The following is a 19,508-nucleotide window of genomic DNA, read 5'->3' as shown; positions in this document are numbered from 1 at the left end:
CACACACACACACACACAAGCCCAAAGTTGAAATCATTCCACAGGGTTCTTACCCCAGTTCCAAAGAACAAGGCAGTCTTTCTCATCCCCCCAAAGATCAAGTCTTTTAGAATCTGCCTTGGAATCAAGAAAGTAACCTCACTTCTTGCAAGATACGATTTTCTGTTCCGAAGCTGGTTCTTGTCTCCTTCTCATATCCTGGAGCTTCGGAGTCATTTCATGATTATGTGTGTGCAGGTGTATACTTCCTGTTGTAAGACAGTTTTTCTATCTTAACGATGGAGAAACTCAAGTAGAGCAGGCAGAACTTATTTTCTTCTACAGAACATCCTGAAAGGGAAGCGGAGATTAGATTGCTCATCCTCTCTCTCTCTCTCTCTCTCTGATTGCCTCACTAGGCTGACAAAGCAGGATGCCTCTCGGCTTCTGTGGACATGTCCACCTTCAACCTCACGGGGTATCTTTACAGGCAAGACATCAATATTGTGGCCACGGTGGTGGAAGAAGGGACAGGTAAGTGGGATGCTCCGTGGTATATTCAGAAAAGAGAAAGGAATAGAGGTGTCCTGGGGACAGACCTACTCAGAAGATTGAAGACCCACCCTCATCCGTGTTGGGGAGGGACTCTTTTCCGAGCTAATCGTCAAAGGGAAAGGCCCGATTCCATCTGCCATCCACTCCCTATTTCCTCAAAAGTTTAGGGAGGAGGAGTTGGTTTGGATCAAATATATTCAGCTTCATGCTTCCAGCGGCCCCGTCCTTTCAGGGATTTTCGTTAAACATGAAGATGAGGCTGTCAGGTATTTAGATCATCATATATCTGGTTTTCTTCTGCAGGAGTGGAGGCCAATACTACTCAGGATATCTACATTTCTTCAGAAGCGGGATCAATGACCTTTGAAGACACTGATAATTTTTATCATCCCAATTTCCCCTTCAGTGGGAAGGTATGTGGAAACTTGCTTCACCATCCACTGTCGCCTCCTTCCTGTACACATATAATAATAGCTAGCTAAGCATTATTCTAAGTCCTTTATATACATTCATATGTTTAATTTTTGTAGTAATCCTGAGTTAGACACTATTTCCTTTTTTTTTTTTTTTTTTTTGGTCTTTTTAGGGCCACACCCGTGGCATATGGAAGTTCCCAGGCTAGGGGTTGAATCAGAGCTTCAGCTGCCAGCCTGCACCACAGCCACAGCAACGTGGGATCTGAGCTGCACCTGTGACTACACCATAGCTCATGGCAATGCTGGATCCTTAACCCACTAAGTAAGGCCAGGGAACCAACCTGAGACCTTATGAATACTTGTCGAATTTGTTACTGCTGAGCCACAATGAGAACTCTTTTTTTTTTTTAATCAAACCCAGGTAGCCTGTCTCCAGAGTATGTGCTCTTAACTCCGGACATACTGCTGCCCTTAATCTCATGTGGGATGTGACTTGCATACTAATGTGATTTCAGTGCCCTCCCTAATGCAAGGGGTTCATATTCCCACATTTAAATTTTTGAATTATAAAGCTGTAAGGTATTTGGAGTGATTATTTAGTCTCAGCTTCTGCATGGAAGCAAGGTTGATACCAAACATCCCATGACAGAATTTCCGGTTGTGGTGCAGCAGACACGAATCCGACAAGTATCCATGAGGATGCAGGTTCGATCCCCAGCTTTGATCAGTGGATCAGGGATCCCCCAATGCCAGTAGCTGTGGCGTGGGCTGACAGCTGTAGCTGTGGTTCCACCCCTTAGCCTGGGAACATCCATATGCCATGGGTGTGGCCCTAAAAAAAAAAGTCCCATGACAGAGAGCCATTGCTAGCTCCTTAAGCATTATCTCTAGAGATTTAAAAATTGGTAGTGTCTTCTTACTGATACCTTGCAAGCTACTCCTCTCTCCAGCTTCTCTTTCTTTACTTCCCAAACAAATGGTGAACACAATAATGTTGTACATATTTAAGTCTATTTATTCTTTTTTTTTTTTTTTTTGGTCTTTTTTGGGCTGAACCCGTGGCATATGAAGTTTCCCTGGCTAGGGGTTGAATCGAAGCTGTAGCTGCTGGCCTATACCATAGGCACAGCAATGAGGGATCCGAGCCGTATCTGTGACCTACACCACAGCTTACAGCAATGCTGGATCCTTAACCCACTGAGTGAGGCAAGGGACCGAACCCACGTCCTCATGGATGCTAGTCAGATTCATTTCCACTGAGCCACAATAGGAACTCCTAAGTCCATTTATTCTTTAGTTACGTCTTCTCCAGACCAAGAGTTGATAGACTCAGACTTTCTTTCTTCTTCTTCTTCTTCTTTTTTGTTTTTTGCTTTTTAGGGCCACAACTGCGGCATCTGGAAGTTCCTAGGCTAGGGGTCAAATCAGAGCTACAACGGCTGGCTTATACCACAGCCACAGTAACACAAGATCTGAGCTGCATCTTCGACCTACACCTCAGCTCCGGGCAATACCAGATCCTTAACCCACTGAGCAAAGCCAGGGATTGAGCCTGTATCCTCATGGATACTAGTCGGGTTCTTAACCCACTGAGCCACAACAGGAACTCTGAGCCAGACATTCTTAGTTTCTAAGGATTATACAATTTAGGAGAGAAGGAAAGTCTCAGTAGGAAAATGAAAGCAAAAACATGTACAGAGCCCTTTAAGGGTTGTATGCAAATGAAGGTGTATGGTGCTTCATAAGGTATGAGGCAAATCTTCTTGGGCTCCAGGACAAGCTACTTCTATTTGTTTCTCAGGTCCTCACAGATCCTAGTTTCCAAACCTCGAATCACATTTACCTTTTTCTGGACTCTTTCCTGAAAAGTATGCTCAGAGCTTAGACCTTCTCTGTGTCTGATGCCCTAATGACCTTCTCCCCTCAGATAAGAGTCAGGGGCCACAATGGCTCCGTCCTCAAGCGTCATTCAGTGTTCCTGGTGATTCGCGACATCCATGGAACCACCATCCAGACCCTGACTACTGACAGCGATGGCCGTGCTCCCTTCCAGCTGGATACGGCTCATTGGAATGGGAGAGACGTTTCTCTGGAGGTGAGCACTGGGAGGTCCAGCTTTCCAGCATGGAAGCCTTTCCTGAAGGAAAACTTAAAAATTTTCCTCTTTCCTCTTACTGCCCCCCCCGCCCCGCCCCCCCCCACACACCCCTGGGTAATTCCATCTCCCTTACTCACCAGTCCAGCTTCCCAACTGACAAAAAGTTTTCTTATATCCCATTTTTATTTTATTTTTTATTATTTTTTGGGGGGCTACACCCAAGGCAAATGGAGGTTCCCAGGATAGGAGTTGAATCAGAGCTATAGCCACGGGCCTACGCCACAACCACAGCAATACAGCATCTGCAGCCTACACCACAGCTCACGGCAACGCCAGATCCTTAACCCACTGAGCAAGGTCAGGGATCGAACCCGAAACCTCATGGTTCCTAGTCAGATTTGTTTCCGTTGTACCATGACGGGAACTCCTTAGATCTCATTTTAAATAAATGACCCTTCAGATAAAAAACTGCTATTTCTACAAATTCACTTTATAACTTATCCCCATCTCTCTCTGATCCTTTATTTGAAGTCAGATTAGGGAGGAAAAAATGGTTCAGCATCATCTTTTTCCCCCTATTTCCCTGTTCCCTCTTCTTATTTCTCATAAAAATGGCAGAGAAGAGAATGCTAGATTTTGTAGAACTTATAAGGATGGTTACTTGTATGGGTTATCAATTGCCATGCAATCAACACCAAAACTTTAGTATTACACAATGGGAAGCATTTATTGTTCCGGTGTATGGGGTAGCCAGATAAGCAAGTCTGCTGATCTTGGTGGACTTCCTTATGTCTGCAGACTCTAGGCTGGCCCACCGTGCATCTCACGATTCACCACGCTGGCCCAGGTATATTCTCATGGCAGCGTGAGATGGAAGAGGAAAAGTGGACACACACGGCTTTTCTAAGCCTCTACCTGTCTTTCACATGCTAATGCCCATTCCTCCAAAAAAGCCACATGGTGGACCTACAATTAAACTAAAAGGGGGCTGTAAGATTACATGGTCAAGGATGTTGCCACGGGGAGGGATAAAGAATCAGAGCCTTTAATACAATCATTCAGCTATGCCACTTAAGCAAATAAGTACATTTGTGTTGTGGCTGGTTTACCCATTTCTGAACTCCAGGTATTACTCCATCACTCCATTTAGAAATGAAATTTTTCATCCATACAATCCTTTTTACCTAGTTTGTATTCTTAAGATATATTCTTTATTTGTGGCCCAGGCGTGCTGTAGCTTGATGTGGGATCTCAGTTCCCAGTCCAGGAATTGAACCCCGCAGCAGTGAAAGCACTGAATCTTAACCACTAGACCACCCGGGAATTCCTGAATCTTTAATTTCTGTATAATCTTAGTCATACTTTTCTCTCCCTTGAGTCAATCTTTGAAGGTGTATCACCTACAATTTCCTATTACCTAACAACTCTAACTCAGCCTTATTTTACTTCCCTACATACCTAAATGCTGCTGCATGTAACTAACCACTACCATGGACTCCTCGCACAGCCTTGGTCGGACCTCCAGGGAAATGCCTACATGCCACTGGTTGGCAGTACAGATGAGAATCAAAGAAAGTCCATGGGGTTAATATGCTTGGGGTACATGCTAAAGGGCTTTTTTTTCACCCCCTCTCTTTCTCAGGGAAGGTTCCAGTTGGAAGATTTGCCATATGATCCAGAACGAGCCCCTCGTTATTATCGCAACGCCTACCTGCACCTGCAGCCCTTCTACAACACAACCCACAGCTTCCTGGACATTCACCGGCTACGTGGCATCTTGGAATGTGGCCGGACCCAGGAGGTGCTGGTAGATTACTACATAGACCCAGCGGATGTGAACCCTGACCAGGAAGTCGTCTTCTCCTACTATGTGAGACTGGGAAATGAGGACTGGTGAAAGTATGTTGGGAAGGAAAGGGGATGGAGTTCTCTGGGGGCCCAGTGGTTACAGGTACAGCAATGTCACTGCTGTGGTGTGGGTTCGACCCCCTGGCCTCAGAAATTCTACATGCTGTGGGAGCAGCCAAAAAAAAGGGTTAGAGAATGAGGATCATGAGCCAGAAGGGATGAACAGACAGTCCGGATAGAGGTAGAATGCAAGCCACATAGTAATTTTTACATTTTTAGAAGCCACGTTAGGAGTTCCCGTCATGGCACAGTGGAAATGAATCCGACTAGCATCCATGAGGAAACGGGTTCGATCCCTGGCCTTGCTCAGTGGGTTAAGGATCCGGTGTTGCCATGAGCTGTGGTATAGGTCACAGATGAGGCTCGGATCCCTCATTGCTGTGGCTGTGGTGTAGGCTGGCAGCTACAGCTCCGATTAGACCCCTAGCCTGGGAACATCCATATGCCATGGGTGCAGCCCCCCCCCCAAAAAAAATACCCAAAGAAGCCACATTACAAAAATTAAAAGAACAGGGGAAACTAATTCTTTAAATATATTTTATTTAACTGAGTATATCCAACATAGGATCATGTCTACGGTGAAAGCAACACCAGAAATCATCAATACATATTTTACATTGTTTCAGCTTCATTTCAAATTTTTGAAATGCCAAGTATGTATTTTATACCAAGCCGAGTTTGGAAGAGTCATATTTCAAGGGCTCCAGTAGTCCCATGTGGCCAGTGGCTACAGTGTTGCATGGTGTGTAGGTATAAAGGATGGGGGGAAACGGGGAGTCAAGAGATTTTGAGGAATTCCCATTGTGGTGCAGAGGAAACCAATTCGACTAGTATCCATGAGGATGTGGGTTTGATCCCTGGCCTGGCTCAGTGGGTCAGGATCTGGTATTGCCCATAAACTGTGGTGTAGGTTGCAGACGTGACTCAGATCCTGCATTGCTGTGCTTCTAGCGTAGGCCAGAAGGTACAGTTCCAATTCAACCCCTGGCCTGGGAACTTCCATATGCTGAGAGTGTGGCCCTAAAAAAAATAGAGCGAGAGAGAGATTTTGAACAGGAGTCCAGAGACACCATGTGGGGAAACCTTCAAGAAATGGTGTCAGCTGTCTATTGTGAAGAAGGGCTTCTATTCTGTCTGCCTTTGTCTCCTCCCTCCCACCCTCTGGTTCTCAGCAGACGTCCAAATGCAGGAAGGGTCATCAGGACTCTGGGTAATATCTGACACTGGATGAGCTGAAGGATGCTCTGTGAAGTACCAACCTGAGCTCTGGAACTGTGAAAGGAGCCTTTCCTTGTGGAGAGATGCAGGGATAGGGCCAAAGCTAAACTCCCCAGTTTCTAATCTATTGATGATTATTCTTCTCTTCCTTAGTTAACAGGGAAAGGAAATTTGGAGCTGGAGGGGCAGAAACACCTGAACCTGAACTTTAAGAAGAAAGGTGAGTGTTCATGCATCTCTTGGAAGACTTAAACTTTTTTTTTTTTTCTTGGCTGTGTCTGTGGCCTGTCAAAGTTCTCAGGCCAGAGACTGAACCCACACCATAGTAGTGACTTGAGCCACAGCGGTAACAACACCAGATCCGTAACTGCTTGGCCACCAAGGAACTCCTGAAAAACTTATACACTTTATAGTTCCAGGAGTTCCTGCTGTGGTGAAATGGGATGGGTGGCATATTGGGAGCAATGGGACACAGGTTCCACCCCACAGCAGGTTAAGGATCTGGCATCGCCACAGCTGTGCTTAGGTTGTAGCTGCAACTGTGTTCTGATCCACGGCCCGGAAACTCTGTTTGCTGCAGAGCAGCCAAAAAAGAAATAAAACCTTTACATTTCCAGGAAGCAGTGCTTATTCCAGAAGTAAGAGTAAGAGCAATGAGAACAGAACAGGACAATAGCCATAGAAGAACAGAAAGTGAGAAGTAACTTGGGCCTGAGGCCTGTGGTGGGCTCCGGCCCGGAGTGTAGACATAGGGTTGAAAGTCCTCGTTGGGTGAGCATGTCCTCCCACCTCTGAATATCCGCTTCTCTCTTTCAGGACTGAAGGGCTCCTTCTCTCTCCCACTGACTTTCAATTCCAGACTAGCCCCTGACCCTTCCCTGGTGGTTTATGCCATTTTTCCCAGTGGAGGTGTGATAGCGGACAAAATTCAGTTCTCCATGGAGATGTGCTTTGACAATCAGGTAAAATGGCAATTGGGGAGGGTGAAGACAAGGTCTGGGCGTAGAGAGTGCATGTGTATGCTGGGGTTGGAGATAAGGCAGGGTCAGGGAAGCGAGGAATGATATTGACATTGGTCATGATGTTCCTTATCTATAGTATGGTGTGCTGAACCATCATTCCTCCTACTTCTTCTTCTTCTTCTTCTTTTTTTTTTCTTTTTGCCTTTTCTAGGGCTGCCCCCTCGGCATATGGAGGTTTCCAGGCTGGGGGTCCAACTGGAGCTGTAGCTGCCGGCCTACGCCAGAGCCACAGCAACACAGGATCCAAGCTGCCTCTGCGACCTACACCACAGCTCACGGCAACGCCGGATCCTTAACCCACTGAGCAAGGCCAGGGATCGAACCCGCAACCTCATGGTTCCTAATCGGATTCATTAACCACTGCGCCACGATGGGAACTCCTCCTCCTCCTACTTCTTTTTAAAGGTCATACTGGGAGATCACATGTTCTGTAGAGTCATTGCATATAATCTCTTTCTACTTTCTGTCTTTTAAGCTTTCTACATTATTCTTCTATGCTGCTTACTTTTTCCAACTGTATCATGAGACACTGGTTCTAAAGGGTGAGACTTTACGTAGAAAAATCAAGATGAAAGTGTAGAAGTGGGAGTTCCTGTTGTGGCTCAGTGGGTTAAGAACCCTACATAGTGTCCTTGAGGATGTGGGTTGGATCCCTGGCTTTGCTCAGTGGGTTAAGGATCTGGCGTCGCCATGAGCTACAGTGTAGGTTACAGATGCCGCTTGGATCTGGCGTTGCTGTGGCTGTGATGTAGCCTGGCAGCTGTAGCTCTGATTCAACCCCTAGCCTGGGAAATTCTATATGCTGTGGGTGTGGCCCTAAAAAAAAGAGCAAAAAGAAAAGAAAAAAAGGTAAGTGAAGGAGTGGCTGGACCACATTTAGGGCACATGGTGTATAGCTCCAGGCTGACCCGATCCCCCTGTTATTCTTTTCCCATCCCCAGGTTTCCCTCGGCTTCTCACCTTCCCAGCAGCTTCCGGGAGCAGATGTGGACCTGCAGCTGCGGGCAGCTCCCGGGTCCCTGTGTGCGGTCCGGGCTGTGGATGAGAGTGTCTTGCTGCTTAGACCAGAGAGCGAGCTGAGCAACAGATCCGTGAGTGGGCTGCTAATGTAGCAGGAAGGGGGTCTACTGAGAAGACAGACTGACTGCATTAAAATCAGAGCTGGATTTCAGGGGGTGGGAAAGCAAGCCTCAGCAAAAGAGTGCTCCACCACGAGGTGGTGGCAAAGCTGGTGTGGAAACGAAGGGCATGACATGAGAAGGGCATGGTCGATATAGGCAGAGAGATCCAGAAAGCTGAAATCAGAGAGAAGGGTGACAGATGATGGAAAAACATGAAGTAGAGGAAAGGGTTTGAATGGAATACGGGTAGGGAGAATTCTGGAATAACGAAGAGAAATAATGCAAGAGTAGAAGGTTCTCAACTGATTTCACTACATCAGTATTTTATTTCCTTTTCTCCTATCTCAGGTCTATGGGATGTTCCCCTTCTGGTATGGTCACTACCCCTACCAGGTGGCTGAATATGATGAGTGTCCAGTGTCTGGCCCGTGGGACTTTCCACGACCCCTCATGGCTCCAGTGCCTGAGGAGCGCTGGAGCAGGCCTTCCGTCCTGTGGAGGCCTTGGGTCTCCGAAGGCACAGACCTCTTCAGTTTTTTCCAGGTAGAAACAATGGTGGTGAGAAGGGGGAAAGGAAGGCCCATGTCTAAAAGAGCAGACAGTCTCCTGCGGGCATTCACGGGGGCCAAAATCTTAAAGGAGGCTCCTGATGTGTACAGTAGCCTTTCTTGGTCCTTAAGTTTGAAGAAGCAGCACAGTTATGTTAGAAGACAACCACTATGCAAAGCCATACCCTGAGTCCTCTCCCTGGGTCTCCAGACATTTCCATGATGCGATCAATCAGGAAAGAAAATGAAGGTAGACCAGAGGTCTCTTATCACGATTATGAAAGATGTTGCACCTATTTTATCAGTAGAAGTTAGGGGTGCTTTGGCCCAAGTCTGGCCAGGAGGCCTCTGAGATCAGGAAGCAGGCCTTGTTTACCTTTTTGTTCTCTCAAGTGCCTGATCCTTCATCATGCTCAATGTATTTTTGTTGAATTGAATGAGCCAATATGGTCTCTGCTCTCAGAAATTTCAGTCCAAATCAAATAATAAGAATACAGTGACTAATATTTGGAAAAAGCATTAAACGTATCAAACAATGGAATAAGTGGACTACTTGGAGTTCCCATTGTGGCTCAGTGGGTTAAGAACCCAACTAGTAACCATGAGGACGCAGGTTCGATCCCTGGCCTCGCTCAGTGGGTTAAGGATCTGGTGTTGCCACGAGCTGTAGTATTGGTTGCAGAGGTGGCTCAGATCCCACATTGCTGTGGCTGTGGTGTAGGCTGGCAGCTGTAGCTCTGATTTGACTCTAGCCTGGGAACTTCCATATGCCACAAGCGTGGCCCTAAAAAGCAAAAAAAAAAAAAAAAGAAAGAAAGAAATCTTGCCATTCCAGACAACCTGGAAGGACTTCAAGGGCATTATGCTAAGTGAAATAGGTCAGACAGAGAAAGACAAACACCATATTTCACTTATTGTGGAATCTAAAACAGCAACAAAAGTTGACAGATTGGTAGTTGCCAGAGGTGGGAGGTAGGGGGGGTGGGCAAAATGGGTGAAGGTGGTTGAAAGGTACAGATTTCCAGTCATAAAATAAATCATGGAAATGTAAAGTACAGCATAATGATTGTAGTTAATAAACTGTATCACATGTTTGAAAGTTGCTAAGAGAGTAGTTCTTAAATGTCCTCCTCACGAGAAAAAAATTTTGCAGTATATATGCTAATAGATGTTGACTTATGGCGATCAGTTTGCAACAAAAAGTAAATATATATATATATATATATATATGTATAAACACAATGATATAAGTTTAATTGAAAGGCTTTCACCCTGGGTGGAACAGAACTGAACCAATCTTGGTGTCTGAGTATTGGTCTCACAATTAATAGTCAAAGAATATGTTGGTTCAGCCCTTGGAGGGTGAAATTTCTAGGCAGTAGACTTTGTAGTAAGGGAGGGGACCCCTTAACCCTTTATTTCTTGTCCTCTTGATGCCTATCAGGACATGGGCCTGAAAATACTGTCCAATGCCAAAATCAAGAAACCAGTAGAGTGCAGTCACCGGCCTTTAGCAAAATACAGCCATGCTACGGATGGAGGTAAGCTACCTCTGTGGCTTGTGGATGTGTGGAGAGATTGAGAATCATGGAACTCAGGGGGCGTTCCCTGATGGCCTGGTGGTTAAGGATCTGGCGTTGTCACTGCTATGGCTCAGGTCACTGCTGTGGTATGGGTTTGATCCCTGGCTGAAAAAGAAAAATAAAAAAATAATATAGGGAGTTCCTGTTGTGGCTGCCCAGTGGGAACAAATCCAACTAGTATCCATGAGGATGTGGCCTTGATCACTGGCCTCGCTCAGTGGGTTAAGGATCCGGCTGTGGTGTAGGCCCGCAGCTATAGCTCCAATTTGGCCTCTAACCTGGGAACCTCCATATGCCTACAAAGCAAAATAAATGAAATAAAATAACGATCGAATCATGAAACTCTGAAAGCTCCCTCTTTGCCTCCTGTTCTTGCTCTGAGCCTCTAGCCAGAATGAAAATGAACCGTGGGTTATAAATTCAGGCACTTTCCCGTGGATCTCTTTCTGGGGAGGGCTTTTGAAGCCTGAAGCTCTTATCTATTCATTCCCTGGCCGAACATCCTTGTCTGTCGCTCCCTTGATGGGCTTGTGACCAGTCAGTTTCTCAGTGGTCCTCCTTCTTCATCCCTGACTGGATATTCTCTGCTTCCTTCTGAATCCTTGCTGGTAGTCACTTCACCTCCATTTATTGCACAACCTCAGTCTCCTGTTTTACCCCCTTTTTCTTGGTCTCCTTAGGACCTGGTTTTGCTCGTCCAACGGCTTTTACAACTTCATCAGTTCAGGAGGTGGATTCTCAGGTTCGACAGTACTTCCCAGAGACTTGGATTTGGGACCTATTTCCTATTGGGTAAGTGATGCCTCGGAGGTCAGCAGGGAACTCAGACCCAGATAATGTCTCATGAATCTCAGTCTCAAGCCAAGAAAGCTTAATGGGAATATGGGAATGTGTTTCTTTCCTTGGCTTCTTAAACAATCATACACAACTACTCAAAACAAATTCACACGTCTTCACATTTACACAGGGCAGACAGTGCATACTCGCTGCAGGGCTTCACAAACATGGAGACACATGTTGACATTCTTTGAGTCCTTGCCCACTGCTAACCTGCTCATTTGGGCAAGCCTTAAGAAGGCAAATTTGGGAGTTCCCTGATGGCTCAGTGAATTAAGGATCTGGTATTGTCTCCGCAATGGCTCCCGTCGCTGCCTTGGCTTGGATTTGATCCCTGGCGGGGGAACTTCTGCATGCTGTGGACATGGTTAAAAAAGCAATAAAAAAGAAGGCAGATTCAGGGAGTTCTCATCATGGCTCAGTGGTAACGAACCTGACTAGTATCCGTGAGGATTCGGGTTCGATTCCTGGCCTTGCTCAGTGGGTTAAGAATCCAGTATTTGGAGTTCCCATTGTGGCACAGCAGAAATGAATCCGACCAGGAACCATGAGGTTTCAGGTTCGATCCCTGGCCTCGCTCAGTGGGTTAAGGATCCAGTGTTGCTGTGAGCTGTGGTGTAGGTCGAAGACCCGGCTTGGATCTGGTGTTGCTGTGGCTGTGGTGTAGGCCGGCAGCTACAGCTCTGATTAGACCCCCTAGCCTGGGAACCTCCATATGCTGTGAGTGTGGCCCTCAAAAGACAAAAAGACAGAAAAAAAAAAAAAAAAAAGAATCCAGTATTGCTGTGAGCTGTGCTGTAGGTCATAGACCTGGTTCAGATCTGGCGTTGCTGTGGCTGTGGTGTAGGCTGGCAGCTGTAGCTCCAATTCGACCCCTAGCCTGGGAACCTCCATATGCCATGGGTGCGGCCCTAAAAAAAAAGAAGAAAAAAAAAAAAAAAAGACAGATTCATGGCCTCTATCAATTATGCTTGCACACAGGTGTTCACCCACACACACACCCTCCCTCACATCCTCAGGCACCCCCTCCTCCCATATTTGTACCCCCTCACCTGAACACTCACACTCTGAGATTCACATGGGCCTCTTTGCTCTTCCCCCATGCACAACAGCAACAAAAAATTCACTTCTGCAGACAAATTTGCAGCTCAATTCACGGATGCTCTCCTTCTTCCGCCGTCCGCCTCACTTGTGTTCTTGTGCTCTTGCAGCAACTCGGGGAAGGAGGCTATTCAAGTCACTGTCCCTGATACCATCACCACGTGGAAGGCCATGACTTTTTGCACCTCCCAGTCCCGTGGCTTTGGTCTCTCACCCACTGTGGGACTGACTGCCTTCAAGCCATTCTTTGTGGATCTGACTCTCCCTTATTCAGTGGTTCGCGGAGAATCCTTTCGTTTGACCGCCACCATCTTCAATTACCTAAAGAAGTGCATCAGGGTAAGAAGGGCTGGCATATAAGAAGCTGGTGGTGTCTGTCCCTAACTTGCAGGTGTCCCAGTTTTCCCTGAGAAATAGCTGAGAGGTCGGTGTCTCTGCCCCCATGTGTTCCTAGACTTCTGTGTGTGGTCTCCTTTCCTCATGCTCTACCACTCAAACATCCTCTTCAGGTTCAGACCAACCTGGCTACATCAGATGAGTACCAGGTGGGATCATGGCCAGACTCGCAGGCCTCCAGCTGTCTCTGTGCTGATGAAGCAAAATCCTATCACTGGAATATCACAGCTGTCAAACTGGGTAAGAGAAGGAAGGGGTAGATGGTACCCTTTTACCAGCTGTATTGGTTTTGTCTCCTTTTTCCCCTTTTTATTTGCCTCCATTTCCTCCTTCTAAGTGCTGTGTTATAAATAAATAAGCACACAACATTGTAAGTCAACTATACTTTAATAAAAGAAATAAGCAGGAGTTCCATGAGGATGCAGGTTTGATCCCTGGCCTTGCTCAGTGGGTCAAGGATCTGGCGTTGCCATGAGCTGTGGTGCAGGTTGCAGATGTGGCTTGGATCCTGTGTTGCTGTGGCTGTGGCCTAGGCCAGCGGCTACAGCTCCGATTTGACCCCTAGCCTGGGAACCTCCATATACCATTTATGTGGCCCTCAAAAGAAAAAAAAAAAAGAAAGAAAGAAGCAAATTTTCCTTGATATGTAACCCCCAAATTATTCAAGCTGGACTATATTGATTTTTTTTTTTTTTTTTTTTTTGGCCATACTCATGGCATGGGGAAGTTTCTGGGCCAGGGATCAAACCCTCACCACAGCAGCAACCTGAGCCACAGCAGTGACAGCACCAGGTCCTTTACTTGCTGAGCCGTCAGGGAACTCCAAACTGGATTATTTTGAGTGTGAAAAGGGAATTTTTTTTTTTTCTTTTTTGGCTGCCCTATGGCTTATGTAGATCTCAGGCCTGGGATCATATCTGAGCCACTGCTGCAGCAATGCAGGATCCTTAACCCACTGTGCCAGGCTGGGGATCAAACCTGTGTCCCAGCGCTGCAGAGATGCTGCTGATCTCATTGCACTAGAGTAGGAACTCTGAAAGGGGAAGTTTTTAATATTTATGCCAGGACAAGCGATATATGGTCATGAACTAATCAAACGCTTGCTAGGGGTCAGGCACTATCCTAACTGTTCTGCATGAATTAACACATTTAATCATCACAATAATCCTACAAGATGTCATTGCTCTTGGATTAAATCCTTGCATCTCAAAGTATGGTCTTTGGATGTATTAGTTATCTATTGCTGCTTAACAAATTACCTAAAATTTAGCAGCTTAAAAGAGCCAATATTTATTATCACACAGTTTCTAAGAGTCAGTCATTGGTGCAGCTTAGCTGGGTGCCTCAGGCCCAGGGACTCTCATGAAGTTCTCATCCAAAATCTGACCAGGAGAGGACCCACCTCTAAGCTCATTCCAAAGACTCTGGTCCTCATGGACTGTTAGACTGAAGGATGCAGTTCTTGGCCTCAGGTGTTGACTAGAGGTCCCCTCAGCTTCTCATCCCATGAATTTCCCCACTGGGCTGCCTCAGGACACCACACTAGCTTCCTTCAGAGTAAGTGGCTCAACAGGAAGACAGTACCTGAGATAGAAGCAGCAGTCTTTTTTTATAACCTAACCTCAGAATTGACATCTTATGGCTTCGGTATCACCTTCTTCATTAGAATTGAGTCACTGGGAGTTCCCTTCGTGGCTCAGTGGTTAACAAACCTGACTAGTATCCATGAGGATGTGGGTTCAATCCCTGGCCTCACTTCTTGAGTTAAGGATACAGCATTGCCATGAGCTATGCTGTAGGTCACAACGTGGCTCAGTCCCACATTGCTGTGGCTGTGGGGTAGGTCGGCAGCTGTAGCTCCGATTCAACACCTAGCCTGGGAGCTTCCATATGCTGTGGTTGTGGTCCTAAAAAAAGAAAAAAGAAGTGAGTTACTGGGAGTTCCCCTTGTGGCTCAGCAGGTTAAGAACCGACACAGTGTCCATGAGGATGCAGCTTTGATCCCTGGCCCCGCTCAGTGGGTTAAGGATCTGACATTGCTGCATGCTACTGTGTAGGTTGCAGATGCGGCTTAGCTCTGGCATTGCTGTGGCTGTGGTATAGGCTGGTAGCTGCAGCTCCATTTTGACCCCTCGTCTGGAAACTCCCATATGCCATAGGTGCAGCCCTAAAAAAAAAAAAAAAGAAGTGAGTGGGCTGGATTTAGCCCTCTCTCAAGGAGAGGGGATTACACAGTAGTGTAAATATCAGGATGCAGGGATCATTGGGGACCCTTAGATGCTGCCTACCCACCACCAGGGACCAGCATCATTGACACTTGGAAGCTTGTTAGAACTGCAGACTGTGGGCCCTGTTCCAGATCTACTGAGTCAGAGTTTGTTTATAACAGATAAAGTCTGGGAGTTCCTGTTGTGGTTCAGTGGGAATGAATCCGACTAGGAACCATGAGGTTGCAGGTTCGATCCCTGTCCTTGCTCAGTGGGTTAAGGATCTGGCGTTGCCATGAGCTGTGGTGTAGGTTGCAGACGCGGCTCGGATCCTGCATTGCTGTGGCTCTGGTGTAGGCTGGCGGCTACAGCTCTGATTCGACCCCTAGCCTGGGAACCTCCATATGCCGTGGGAGCGGCCCAAAAAATGGCAAAAAGACAAAAAAAAAAAACGAAAAAACAACAAACAAAAAACAGATAAGGTCTACAGGTGACTCGGATGCCATTACATTTGAGAGGCACTGGTCTAGAGGAGAAGAGACCTCACTGGTACCTCTGCCAATAGGATGGATGTCTTTCTTTCGCCCTCTTTCTTCCCAGGTCATATAAACTTCACTATCAGTACTACGATTCTGGACAGCAGTGAGCTCTGTGGGGGCCAGAAGGGGTTTGTTCCAGAGAAGGGCCGGAGTGACACACTCATCAAACCAGTTCTGGTCAAGGTGAGTTTTCTGCAGGCCTAGCCTCAGAGGTAGAGACGGCACCCATGCAGGGATGTTCCATGTGTGTTAGTCTCCTACGGAAGTCTTACTTCAGCTCCAAGCTGGTGGCTCACCTCCCTACGTCCCTGACCCCTTTCTGCCTTAAGTATTTGCTTAACCCGCACCGATGGTCGATGAAATGGCCCAATACAGTACCTGGTACTTTGTAGGCACTCAACTAATATTAGTTTCTCCTATTAGCGGCTTTTTCATTCTATCAGGCACCCCATTGCCACTCCTGCCTCTTCGAGGTTTCCTAAACTTATCCTTAGCTCTAGCCCAGAAAGAATTTTATGGAGAGGCCCCTCCCTGGGTTAAAATGGGATCTTTCTGGATGTCAGAGAGAAACTCTGTTCTCTCCAGTTCTAAGTGAAGCCCCAGGGACCCAAGCAGGGCCCCTTCTCCCCAGTTCCCTTCCCCTTCCTGTTCTGTCAGTGCCACTTGCCCTGATACTCGTCTGTGTTATTTTCCCCCATCCCTGTTCTCTCCACGTCAGCCCGAGGGAGTCCTTGTGGAGAAGACACACAGCTCACTGCTGTGCCCGAAAGGTGGGTGAATACAGAGAGGGGTGGGTGTGAGAACCCCCTTAGCAACAGGAGGCTTTCTTAGGCATAAGGAGGAACACGTAAGACAAGAAGGGACAGGAGCATCTAGGGGTACCTTCCCTAATGGGGCCAATTAGCAGAGTGGCAGGATGAAGAAGAGAAAATGTTGGAGTTCCCATCGTGGTGCAGCAGAAATGAATCCAACTAGGAACCATGAGGTTGTGGGTTCGATCCCTGGCCTCGCTCAGTGGGTTAAGGATCCAGCGTTGCCAGATGCAGCTTGGATCTGCTGGGGCTGTGGCAGCTGTAGCTCCGATTCGACCCCTAGCCTGGAAACCTCCATGTGCCATGGGTGTGGCCCTAAAATAGCAAAACAAACAAACAAACAAACAAAAACAAAAAAAAAAAAGAGAGAGAGAGAATGTTTAGCCCGATTAGGACTGTCAAATTTATTTTCAGCAAAGACCGCTGTGATTAGGGTAAAAAATCTGTCTCCAATGCACAGAAAGCACTGGGCACAGAAAACCCTGGATTATGGCAAGTTTTTCTATGGTTTGGGCTTGAGAACCCCCACTATTTCCACTTTCTATTGTTTCACCTTTTCTCTGCCTTTCACAGGAAGCGTGGCTTCAGAATCCGTCTCCCTGGAGGTCCCTGTGGATGTCGTTCCTGATTCAGCTAAGGCTTATATTACTGTTCTGGGTAAGCACCCAGAGATTCTTGGCTCAAAAAGGAAAAATGGGGCCAGAGGCTGCCAGGGTGTGTGGCTTGAGGCCCATGAACCTACCTGGAGGAAGGGGCAGTAGATTGGACATGATGAAGGAGGAAGAGCGTATTGTGTAAAGTGAGCAAGTACAGCCTGTGCGGTACAGATAGGATTAGATAGATGTTTACGCTAGTTAACAACAGAAAAGAGCCTGGGCAGAAGGAAGTTAGAGGTCATTGAAGCTTGATATGTATTTAGGTTTAGGTGATCTATAAAATCGGGTGGAGGGGGAAGCAAAATGTTTTCAGTAACCATTTAAAAATGAGGATTTTGGGGGGTTTGGGATGGAAATGCTATAATATTGGGTTGTGATGATCATTGTACAACTATAAACGTAAACAATTCATTGAGTTTATTAAAAAAGAAAAAATGACTATGGAGTTCCCGTTGTGGCTCAGCAGAAACGAATCTGACTAGCATCCATGAGGACGCAGGTTCCATCCCTGGCCTCGATCAGTGGGTTAAGGATCTGGCATTGCTGTGAGCTGTGGTGTAGGTCACAAACACAGCTCAGATTCCGCCTTGCTGTGGCTGTGGCATAGGCCAGCAGCTGCAGCTCCAATTTGACCCCTAGCCAGGGAACTTCCATAGGCGGCAAGTGTGGCCCTGAAAAGAAAAAAAAAAAATTCCTTATCATGAATTAGAATGGCGGTGGGCTTCACTGTTTGCCGCCCTGACCCTGAGCTCTTTGCGGTGGAGACTATGTTTGATTTCTTGTTTCCCAGGCCATAGAGTAGGAACTCATTAAATAATAGCTAACCTGCGTTTGTTAAATGAGTGATAATAACCCCAAGGGTTCCTTCTCCTCCCACCACCTTCTTTCCCTCTCCTTTCGGATCCCAGGAGACATCATGGGCACGGCCCTGCAGAACCTCGACAAGCTGGTGCAGATGCCAAGAGGCTGTGGGGAGCAGAACATGGTCTTGTTTGCTCCCATCATCTATGTCTTGCAGTACCTGGAGAAGTCCGGGCTGCTGACTGAGGAAATCCGCTCTCGGGCCGTGGGTTACCTGAAGCTAGGTGAGCTGGTTCCCTCTTTCTTCTTGGACACCTTCTCTAAGGCCTCTGATCGGTGAATAAGACACAGGGACGTTCAGCCCCTGAAGTGTCCCTCATCCTTGAAAGCGATGGGTTTTGGCGGGGGAGGGTGTGTTTTGAAGTTGTCATTGTCATCTAAAACCACATCTGACTTCCCAGGGTACCAGAGGGAGCTGATGTACAAACACAGCGACGGCTCCTACAGTGCCTTTGGGGAGAGGGATGGAAGTGGAAACACATGGTAATTTTGCCCAATTTCCAGTGAGTTCTGTACCCCCAGAGCTTGATGCCTGACCCCTCTGGAACAATCCCTTTGTCTCTCTTCTTAACCCCATTCCTGCTTGCTTTCTCTCCTCTACTGCTTCAGGGCTGTTTACTTCAGCCTCGGTATGGTCAAGCCTCTCCCCCTTCTCCCTGCCCCTGTACCTCCTCATTCTTGTCCTTATGAATGCCTCTTATTTTATTTATTTATTACTATTATTATTATTATTATTATTTTTTTTTTGCCTTTTCTAGGGCCGCTCCTGCAGCATATGGAGGTTACCAGGCTAGGGGTCTAATCGGAGCTGCAGCCACTGGCCTACGCCAGAGCCACAGCAACGTGGGATCTGAACCCCATCTGCCACCTACACCACAGCTCACGGCAACACTGGATCCTTAACCCACTGAGCAAGGCCAGGGATCGAACCTGCAACCTCATGGTTCCTAGTCAGATTCGTTAACCACTGCGCCATGACGGGAACTCCATGAATGCCTCTTAATGCCTCCCTTTTCCAGGCTTCGCATGGCATTATGTTCCTTCAACTCCCCCTTGGAACCAGATACCAGAATAAATTATAGAACTGCTGCCCCCTTGCCTGGAAATCCCTCTGCATGCCACATGTCCCTCTTTACCCATATAGGCTGACAGCCTTCGTCACCAAATGCTTTGGCCAGGCTCAGAAATTCATCTTCATTGATGACAAGAACATTGAGGATGCTCTTAAGTGGATGGCGGGAAACCAGCTCTCCAGCGGCTGCTACGCCAACGTGGGAAAGCTCCTTCACACAGCTATGAAGGTGCGGATCTGCCCAGGGTCTGCAGCCCACTGCTGTGTCTGGGAGCAACTTGTACCTCTGATGGGGCAGAATCAGGAGAGCACTGGGCTTGGAGCCGGTGATCCTCAGGCCTTAGGCCTGCCTCTGGGTGACCTTGGACAACAGATTTCACCAGTCTGAGCCTCAGCATCCATGTCTGTAAAGTGAGATTGAAGGCTGTGCAGTTATTGAAGACCAGCCAGTTTTCCCCCTATTGTGTGTCGTGAGGGCTTGGGGCTGTAGTCTGCCTGTGGAAAGGCGTGCTATTACCAAAAACAAACAAACAAATTTATCTGTTCAGAGTGGACACTGTTTTTCAATTTGCACACAGT

At 47.1% G+C, this 19,508-nt stretch overlaps 1 protein-coding gene across 6 annotated transcripts in view; it reads left to right on the top strand.

The window, feature by feature from the left end:
- Positions 1–19,508, top strand: part of A2ML1 (alpha-2-macroglobulin like 1) — an 80,439-nt gene that overhangs the window by 46,997 nt on the left and 13,934 nt on the right. For all 6 annotated transcript variants that reach the window (XM_084956788.1, XM_084956789.1, XM_084956790.1 and 3 more), the window contains 18 exons: positions 399–513; positions 838–947; positions 2,878–3,045; positions 4,691–4,918; positions 6,328–6,394; positions 6,991–7,136; positions 8,138–8,287; positions 8,666–8,860; positions 10,310–10,406; positions 11,129–11,240; positions 12,497–12,725; positions 12,896–13,022; positions 15,590–15,711; positions 16,247–16,298; positions 16,914–16,997; positions 17,905–18,081; positions 18,259–18,340; positions 19,002–19,158. In XM_084956788.1, coding sequence (XP_084812914.1) covers positions 435–513; positions 838–947; positions 2,878–3,045; positions 4,691–4,918; positions 6,328–6,394; positions 6,991–7,136; positions 8,138–8,287; positions 8,666–8,860; positions 10,310–10,406; positions 11,129–11,240; positions 12,497–12,725; positions 12,896–13,022; positions 15,590–15,711; positions 16,247–16,298; positions 16,914–16,997; positions 17,905–18,081; positions 18,259–18,340; positions 19,002–19,158 — 2,382 coding nt within the window. In that variant the 5' untranslated portion in view covers positions 399–434. The remainder of the gene's footprint in view (positions 1–398; positions 514–837; positions 948–2,877; positions 3,046–4,690; positions 4,919–6,327; positions 6,395–6,990; positions 7,137–8,137; positions 8,288–8,665; positions 8,861–10,309; positions 10,407–11,128; positions 11,241–12,496; positions 12,726–12,895; positions 13,023–15,589; positions 15,712–16,246; positions 16,299–16,913; positions 16,998–17,904; positions 18,082–18,258; positions 18,341–19,001; positions 19,159–19,508) is intronic.

The sequence above is a fragment of the Sus scrofa genome, chromosome 5 (genome assembly GCF_054392235.1).
Source record: "Sus scrofa isolate SSC_HxYL_T2T_F1_AM1 chromosome 5, Sscrofa_HxYL_maternal_Yorkshire_Landrace_v2.0, whole genome shotgun sequence".
Taxonomy (NCBI): domain Eukaryota; kingdom Metazoa; phylum Chordata; class Mammalia; order Artiodactyla; family Suidae; genus Sus; species Sus scrofa.
This window is presented reverse-complemented; position numbering and strand designations above follow the sequence as displayed.